General features: G+C 37.4%; 1 protein-coding gene across 1 annotated transcript; it reads right to left on the reverse strand.

The window, feature by feature from the left end:
• Positions 1-2,570: 2,570 nt before the first annotated feature.
• On the reverse strand, positions 2,571-8,669 carry LOC136232584 (protein IMPAIRED IN BABA-INDUCED STERILITY 1). Its single transcript, XM_066021814.1, has 9 exons — positions 7,902-8,669; positions 6,893-7,177; positions 6,343-6,660; positions 5,871-6,098; positions 5,472-5,569; positions 5,057-5,147; positions 4,477-4,950; positions 3,296-3,428; positions 2,571-3,016 (listed from the first exon to the last, which is right to left on the reverse strand). Exons 1-9 carry the CDS (start codon positions 8,259-8,261, stop codon positions 2,997-2,999), a joined length of 2,007 nt encoding a protein of 668 aa, XP_065877886.1. The 5' UTR covers positions 8,262-8,669; the 3' UTR covers positions 2,571-2,996.
• Between the last annotated feature and the right edge of the window lie 1,072 nt (positions 8,670-9,741).

Raw genomic sequence — 9,741 nt, forward strand, 5'->3', positions numbered from 1 at the left:
TTCCTTCAAATTAGGCAATAATCCTAGTATAGTTTGGAGAGGTATTTGGAGTGGATTGGATATTTTAAGATTGGGTGTTAGGAGGAGGATGGAGAATTGGCAGTCAATTAGAGTTTGGGAGGACCAGTGGGTGCTTAATTTAGAAGGCTTTAACCTAAATTCATTTATAGTCCCTGGGCTGGAGCAGTTAAAAGTTGCAGATCTTTTGATAGAAAATGGAAGAGGTTGGGATATGTACAAGTTTTGGGGTTGTTTTAGTGAACCAGAAGTACATGCAATATGTAGATTATTCCACCCTTTAGAACTTGTGATGATGAATGGGTCTGGCATTAGGCTAAGGATGGGGCCTATAATGTGAAGTCGGGATACCGATTGGGTAAGGGATTTGGAAATAGTGAATTGGCTGATGCTAGCTGGAGGAAATTATGGAGTTTGATGATTCCACCAAAGATGAAAATGTTTATATGGAGAGTTTGTGCGGGCTGTATCCCAACTCGGTCAAGGCTGTTTCAGATGAGAGTACCGATCTCTAGAGAGTGTCCCGTCTGTGTTGATGGTGATGAGATAGACTTACATTTATTCACGGACTGTTGTTTTGCCGGTGAGATATGGCGATTAGCGGAGTTGCAAAACCCGACTCTTGGCGAATTACCATTTGGGAGCTGGCTCCTGCATTCACTTTCGACGGCAGGCCAATAGCAATCTACCAGACCATATTGCAGCTTGCAAACCATTTGGGAGCATAGGAACAGAGTTGTCTGGTAGACGGACAGGTGGCCATCAGAGTTGAGTTGGCGGAGGATCTTCGACGGACATAGAGAGTGGCAGGCCAACCAACGATGCCCGAATGGACCTCGATGTGCCCGAGCAGCAATTCCATCGTGGTGGAAACCTCTGTTGGGTGCTGTCAAATGTAATTCGGACGCGGTGATCTTCTCACTAGAGGCACAATGCGGGATTGGAGTGGTGGTACGGGATGATACAGGTTCCTTTCTATTTTGTAGCATTAGTTTAATTCAAGGAATCAAATAGCCAAAAATTCTAGAAGCATTAGCAGTCCTTACTAGCATGTTGTGGTTATCAAGTCAGTCCTTCAGTCATGTAGAATTTGAAACGAATGCCAAATTGGTAGTAGAGGGTATTCGGTCTACTAAGGTAGATCTGTCAGAGCAACCTCACCATGTCGTCCTCTATTCTTCATGTTCATGTAATGTAACGATTCAAGGGCCATCTGAACATTATCCACCAAAGACTGTCTTGGTACAAAACTAGATTGTGATTCGGAAACAATATTAGGCAATATAATCTTCAACCGAATCGCTAAAACTTTAGTAATGATTTTATACAACATATTACACAAAGAGATAGGCATCAGTTCAGTCATGCTTTTAGGATTCTCACACTTAGGAATGAGAACAATGATCCTATCATTTAGATTCGCAAAAAATTCACCTCGACTTAGCCAACCGTTGCACGCATTGAACATATCCTAACCAATCAGATCCAGTAGTGTTGAAAGAACCTAGAGTTCAACCCATCCGGACCAGGAGTTTATCAGCTTGCATTTGGAAAAAAAAGTTGTTTTACATAACTCGAATGAGGCAATTAAAATCGTGTTAGCTTCATCCGACACCAACCCGAGGGAGAAACTAATAATACCATAATCACTAACAGCTGACGGTGTGCAAATAATGAATTGAAATAGGAGGTTATGATATTACCCATCTGTTGTCTGTCTGTGTAGAGTTCCCCGAGTGAGTCCCATAATTGGCTGAGCTTGTTGGTCTTTCATCTGGTCTTGACGCAGGCATGAAAGTACTTCAAGTTGCTGTCACCACCCGCAAGCCAGAAGGCTTTCGAACGTTGTCGTCAAAAGGTCTCCTCGACTTCCAATGAGTGATTCAAATCTTGTTTTGCTTGAAAGAATCGGGCAATGGAGGCAACATCACTTTTGTTCGACAGCTGAGCAATAATGCATTTGCACCCGACAATCTTGCGAGTGAAACGCCCCTTAAAGTTATTCCCCCACTATTCCATAGAGACTGCACATACCGAATGCTTAACCATAACTGAACCTGCCCCGACCTCCCAACACTGCTGACCAAGTTGTCGAACACGTCCTCCAATAACCAGATCATCTCGAATTTAGAGTTACGCTGTGAACGCTCCAAATGGCGAGTAACAGTCCTTAACCCGATCGACCTATGATCTGAATAAGCCGAGACTAGAATGGAGCACTGATACTCTAAGAAACGGTTTACCCACCCTACCAAAGCATAGCAACAATCCCACTTCTCCTAGATCCAGAATTTTGTATCTCGGCTTCATTCCCACGTAAAACCCGCACCCTACATCCTTAATTCAGTGAGCTGGCAGTCCACAATGTGTTCCATCTTTTCTTTTTATCAAAACATCTATATAAAGAAAAAATCATTGACAGATTTCAAATCTTTGATGATTTTTATCAGTTCTATATTCTATGAGGAAGTAACATTTGGGTTGTTTTGTACTAAAAAATGTACACTAACCCATAATAATGAGATCAAATCCTACAAATAGCCAAGTGAATACAAATCATAATGACATCAGTTGCAGAAAAGGCAAGCTGATGCTTTGATTCTTATAAACCCTGAATCAGGAGTTACATATATATATATATATACAAGTCCCAAACAATTACATCTCAACTGATGGATGGATGGCTGGATGCCCAGAAAAAAGAATAAAGCTGAAAATAGTGTTAAGAAAAACACATTCTGCACCGATATTTGTCTCCTCATTCCTTGTTTTTCTTTCTACTTCCTAAATTTCCTTCACCATCAGTCTGCCATTCCAATGGTGTTCATGAATTCAAGTAGATATGTCCCTTCGTCGGTCTTACGTGCTCAAAATTCTGCTGTCTCAGGTAAGTTCTATCACTTGTCCGCTAAATGTAGAGGAAGGAAAATCCGTCCTTTTTCAGGACTCTAAAGACAAGCCAAGATAATGGATGATCATCACCTTCCATGTTTCTTACCTGTGACACATCATATGCTGTTAGTCAGCCTGGTAATTATGCTTCAGGAACTTTATTTCTCAACTATGTTCCTACATCTAATCATTTCACTTTATGAGATTGAAATATAAACATCTGCCATAATAGCATATGATGGTCAATGATGACTTAGGTGCATGTCCTAAATTAACTGCCTAAGTTTTGTTTCCTTGGACAGTGAAAAGTGAAAGCACCTAGTTTTATTAATTCATGAGATAACAAGGTTGCCAAATTATATGAACAGAATCATGTTTCATGTACCTCTTTGAAACCATGACTTTCGAACAGCCTGTCGAATTTGGCGCTCGTGTCTTTCCAGAAGTTCATCCACTCTATGAGATTGACTTAATAACGGTCCAGAAAAATCAACTTTGTCCCCTCTATCTCGATACCCCTGTTCAAGTCCAGCAAAATGTCAGATACTCAAATGTTGAAATCCACTTTATGCCACAAAAAACACATAATAGTAAACAAGGCAACACATGACAAACACAAAACAAAGCAATTAATTATTCAGTTTGCATTCTTAGTGATAAAAATCTCCTGCTTGTGACTTTCAGACCATGACAATATATGTGAAATCACATTTCAGAAAGCTTTATTTTTCCTTTGTTGTTTCCCAACAACAAAAAAGTGGAGAAGAATTATGAATGCTTCTGAAAAAAGTAGGTGTTTTTTTGCTTCTGCAGTAAATAAAAGTTAACCTTTGAAAATTCTGAAACTGGTTGTCCCTGCTGTGGTTTGTTTAGTGAAAATCATTGTCATCTTTGCCCTTAATTCGACAACTAGTGATCCGCATTGAACCTGTTGCTCTGCCTATGTGTTTGTGAAGGAACCAATTGAACCAAAAGCTTAAGCTAATAGTTAGGGTCCAACAATAGCTTTTATTATTATCTCTAAGACATCCCGTGGCTTGAAGGGTGTACAACACAAGCTTATCTTTGTCTTGAAATTTAATTAACAAATGAGGTTATCAGGATTCGAGCTCCGAATCACTTGGTCTAAGAGGCTCCGACTCGAATCACTTGGTCTAAGAGGCTCCGATACCATGTCATGGAACCAATTGATCTAAAAGCTTAACCTAATAGTTAAGGTCCAAGAATATCATCTATGACAGTGTTCATCACCAGGGCACCACCAAACTTTTTATCTTTTCTTCATAAAAACTGATTTTATTTTAATTCAAAGGTGGGATAAACAAGTCTTTTGTCTATATTCTGAAATTGGAAGAACTAAAATTACGCCAACCCAACAACACATTTCATTAAAATGGGTATTGTACTATGATCATGAATAAAAAAATGTCGAAATTTGGTACTTGCAAATTTAAGGTTATGGCAGGTTACAAGCTTTTTCCAAGAAGTAACACTAAGGCAGATATCACTATTTGATCTTAAGAGAGAAATTGAAGTTAAGTATGATTTTCATGCATACAGACGTACCATATTATTTCTCTTTGCTTCCATTTCCTCTCTTTGATAAAGTGCCACTGATAGTTCTTGTGAATGGTATTCAGAAGCATCAAAGGAATCTGGTCTTTCCAAACGACTCCATTGTTTCTGCAAAGCATGCTTGGAAATCTCATATCTGGCATCCAGGTTATCTCTTGAATCAAAGTTTGTACTTTCTTGCAATGCTGCAGGGGGCTCGACTCCGTTATTGCTGTGCCCTCTTGAAATAGACCTGGCATGATCCCTACGCCTTTTTGCCCATGCAAAGCCACTTGAACTAGAAACCTGTAATGGGCCAGAAAACGGAATGTCTCCTTGAGATGCATTCTTTACATGCAAAACGTCGTCCAATTTGTCAAGTGATGCCTTCCGCGCCTCTCCTCCAGACCTCGGATGTCCTCCCTTCGGAATTTGTATGCTATTAGTAACATTGTTTTTAGCACCTTGCACTTGAGCTGCTGCATTCTGAAGATTACAAAGGAAACAATGAATGTGAATTAGATTCCTCCAAAAGCATGTTTCAACACACACACACACACACACACACAGAGAGAGAGAGAGAGAGAGAGACCTCTGCTGGTGCCTGTTTAGGAAGTCCACCAGTTTTTCTGGTTGGCTTTCTTGTTTCCGCACCACGGTTTCTTCCACCACCGGTCTTTTTCCTGAAAATTCCAGTCATAATAGTTAACTGGCAATTTTATAGATTTCTTTCAACTCCAGCAAGATTCTAGTAGATGATATCATTTTCGTTTTCTTGGTTCCCTTAGTGAGAATATAACTGTAAAATGAGCATTCCGATAAAATTTAACAGATATATTTGATCTTCACTAGATTCAATGGCCGTTAGAAACATGAAATGAAACTGCTACCTAAAATTCTAGCCAATTTCTGTGTTTCGCTTTTACTACGACTATGATTATTTACTTGGCTTGGCTTGAGAAGCTCTTAGACAAATTGACACAAGTAATGAAAATGAGAACACTCACCTCCTTGCCTCTTCACGGTTTTTTGCATCAATCTCTTTGCTGGGTGGGTATTTTGGCAGGCTTGACGGCTCACATGCATAAGGTTTTGAAGTGAAATACTGGGAATTTTAGAAGAAAAGAACACTGAATTAGAATAATCCTACTCGCACAAACAATAGGTGGAATTGTCATAGAACTTCAACAAAAAAAATTGCATGATGATCTTGATCTGGTTATAACTAGAACACAAATGCACTTGACAGCAAAAACCACATGTGAAGAGGTTAGACATAGACTCATTTCAATAGAGAATCAAATATACAACTGAAATGAACCCTACAAGGATATGGTTATATGCAGTAGAACTTGAAAGAATTTTCTGGTTGCTACACAATTTTTTTTGTAGGAGATAGAGATCACCTCAGATGCAAGAGCAGCAGCTGCAGTACCACGTTTGTATGGCTCTACAGATAGAAGTGTTTCTATCAGGTCGACAGCAGGTGTTGGTATATCTTTGAATGTCTCACGAAGAGAGCTATCATAAGGTTGCTGTGGTTTGAACAAAGTTGCATGCGGAAGTTTGGATTTTTTCCAGTATTCATCAGGTGGAGACCCACAAAGCTTGAAGATTTTGTGTAATTGTTCAACCTGGCAAAGGAAGAGCATCCACACTAACTCAAACCAAAGATGAAATAAACCAAACTTGTAATAACTGCTAAAAGCTCTTAATTCAAATGTTGTATTGGTTTGTAAAAGGAAATCAATAACACATCGGTTTCTGATCATCCCAAGTCTACATACAGGATTTATGCACCACACATAAAAGAGGTGTTCATGCAGCAATATATACATACATATATAAATGTATATAGCACTTTTACCATGTTATTACCTCTGTTCTCCCTTGAAGAACCGGATTTCCTAGGAGAAGCTCTGCAAATACACAGCCAACACTCCACAAATCCACAGATGCTCCATAGTCAGTTGACCCTAGTAATAACTCAGGTGGACGGTACCATAAAGTGACAACGCGACTGGTCAAAGGTTGTCTCTGCCCAGAAGGGCAGAAGTTAGCCAGTCCAAAATCACCCACCTTCAATATTCCATCATTGTTAACAAGAAGATTTGATCCTTTGATATCCCGGTGCATAACACCTTTTGAGTGACAATGGTCAATCCCAGATATCAACTGCTTCATATAGCATTTAATCTACAAAATAAAATAATGACTTTCTTACTATTGGTAACACACGAACAACTGTTATGTTTTACAAGCTTTTACTATCATTTAAGAGTCCATTGCTCATGTACAATGGCGGGGATGAATAAATTTATTATGGCAAGCTAAGCATTTGATACTGTAGTAGAATCAAAATAGACTTTCTTTTTAACACCGAAAACAGTATATTAGTGAAAAGGCATTTCCCGGAAAAGGAACAAACCTGTGATTCAGTGAACTTGACATCAGGGCAAGATAAGAGTCCAGTAATGTCATGCTCCATGTATTCAAAGACGAGATATATACTACATGATAAGCGAGAAGTTACTAGTCCATCCAATTTCATGATGTTGGGATGGTCAAGCCTGCGAAGAATTAGTATCTCTCTTGCCATAAACCGGACACTCTCGGGTTCAAAATTATCAAAGCGAACCTTCTTCAGAGCAACAATCCTCCCAGTTTCAATCTCACGTGCTCTAAACACGCTGCTATATGTACCCTGCCCTATCTACAAAATCAAAAGCAATTAAATATCTGTTAAGTTCATTATCTAGTTGAATTAACAGAAAATATCACAAACAGAATGAGGGAAGAATGATGTGTTCGTAGCAACATAAAAAAAAATGGCACCATCACAAGCCACATACTATTTGAAAACTTCAAAAAAAAGACTGCAAATTCCTCAAATGACAGCGCAGTTGCTGTTAAAACAATTGCATAAATAGTACTCTGCCTACTGTTCCAAATATTTTGTCAGAACATAAAGCGAGGAATTCTGGAAAAAAAGAGAGATACTGGTTAATTCTCATACCCGTGAGTCCATAAAAGGAACCCCATATAAGCACAGAAAGCTACGGTTTGTTTTTTGGTGTATTTAATACCTCAACTGTGTCAACCTAAAAGATCAGAAAATCTTAATTTCTTAAAAGTTATCAATTATGCAAACAGAAAGGAGCATAAAAGTTTCTTTTTCTGGATTTATCCTTGTAAAATTGGGGGAAAAGCTTAATTTTTCAACCATGATCGAAAAATTAAAATAGAATGATTATTTCACGATCAACCAAACAACATAAAACAAAGCCAAAAACCATTTTCCTATCAACAAAATGACAAAAGAACCGATTTCGCACCAATCACGTCACCCAACTGCATTCAAAAGGGGAAAAAAAGAAAAGAAAACGAATTCTTGAAGTCGTGATTAAGAAATGTGGAAAATGAACGCATGAGACAACCTTCTCCAATTTCTCAAAGGCATCGGACTTAAGGGGGACCCATCCCTGAATAGCTTCACCAGCGACGGCGCTAAGCCAGGCAGGCCAACCGGCGGCGACTTGTTCTCCTTCAATGTACTTGTGCAAATTCCGCAACCTAAAGCTCAAGGACTCACCATTGGAACTGCCTCTACCGGACTCACCCAAATCGCTCCCAGCACAACTGAGTTCCCCATTCTTCTTGTGAGTGCTATTTCCATGAACCTTATGACTGGCCTTCTCATTTTCCGGACCTACGCGTATCCGGCCGGAATTAAAGGCGCCGGAGTGGTCAATGGCAGGAGTAACGGACACGGCCTGTTTGGAGCTGACGCAGCCCATGGTGAAAAAGAAAAATCCAGGGAAACCTGGGGAAGGAAATAGGGAGGGGATCCAGAGTCTGAAAGGGAGGAGACAGAAAGCTGGAAAAAAGAAAGTGAAAAGAAAGGGTTTTTATACATCCAAACCCCAAAACGAGGAATGTTTTCTATCACTTTCTGCTGACCTCCATTTCTCTCTCCCTCTCTCTCACACATACATACATACAGAAGAGAAATACAGTCTTTGTTTCTTTTGTAAAATTTCTGGAAATTTTGGTGTTATTTTAGGGGACCGAGAATTGCGGGACAAATTGAAATAACGAAATCACCGAAATCGACGGAGGAAGAGAACAAATAAAATAAAATAAAATGGTTATTTACTTTTACAAAAATCCATAAAATAGATTGGGAATGGAAGAGTGAATTTTTATGCTCTGTTTTTGTCTGGATATATGAAATGTGGGAGACGATGAGCTGGCACCACAAACGGGTCTTTACGAAATGTGAGTGCCAATCGGGTCGCGCGTCTAGCGCGTGGGACTTATTTTTTTATTCTTTCTATTTCAATTTCCTGAAAATAGTGTGTACGCATCGGTTGTTGTTGACTTAAATGTGGATACGTGACATACATTTTTCTGTACTTTTCAAAATAATACTACTAATTTATTTATTTTATTTTTTTAAGTTTCTATTATTTTCAATTTAAATGATTATACTTTTCAAATTGGGATCAGCAACAAATTTATTTAACAAAGTAGTGTGGTATTTAAAATTTTAATTGAGTGGGTGCAAATATAATTGTTTTATATATTTTTATAAAAAAATTGTGGATCAAGATACTATAAAATCTATAAACATTGATCTTTTAACAGACTGATTTTAAATATTTCGAAGATATGTGACAAATATAAAAATCGGATCCCTAATATTTTAAAAATGTTATGCAATTTAATATATATATATATATTATATTTGAAAATACTTTCAGATATTACAAAATAAAGCATTGAAAATTCAAAATACTTTATTATGTGATAGATATGTAAAAATGTTATGGTGTTATTTGTGAATATAATTGAGAAATTGAAAATCAGACAATAGGTTTTATTAAAATTAAATTGGTTTCAATTTAGACGGACAAGATCCTTGAGGATTAATTAGGAATATATTAAAGATTAATCGAATCTATATTTTTATAATTTTTTTTGTTAATCAATAATTTTTTATATAAATTCAATTAAAATATTTACTATACTATGTAAAATAATAAAATAAAATTATTTAATATAAAAAACATGTATATTTATAAATATATCTTAAAAAACGTATAAATATCAATATTTCAAACAAAATGTTATTGAAATAACTCAAATAAATAAAATATAATGTTTATAAGTAGTAATAATTCATCAAAATCTATGAAACAATATCTTTAAAGTCTTAAATCATGTCACAGAAATAAGTAAACGATGCAATAAGATCAAAATATTTGAAAATAATAA

Source organism: Euphorbia lathyris, chromosome 1 (genome assembly GCF_963576675.1).
Source record: "Euphorbia lathyris chromosome 1, ddEupLath1.1, whole genome shotgun sequence".
In the NCBI taxonomy this organism is placed as follows: Eukaryota; Viridiplantae; Streptophyta; class Magnoliopsida; order Malpighiales; family Euphorbiaceae; genus Euphorbia; species Euphorbia lathyris.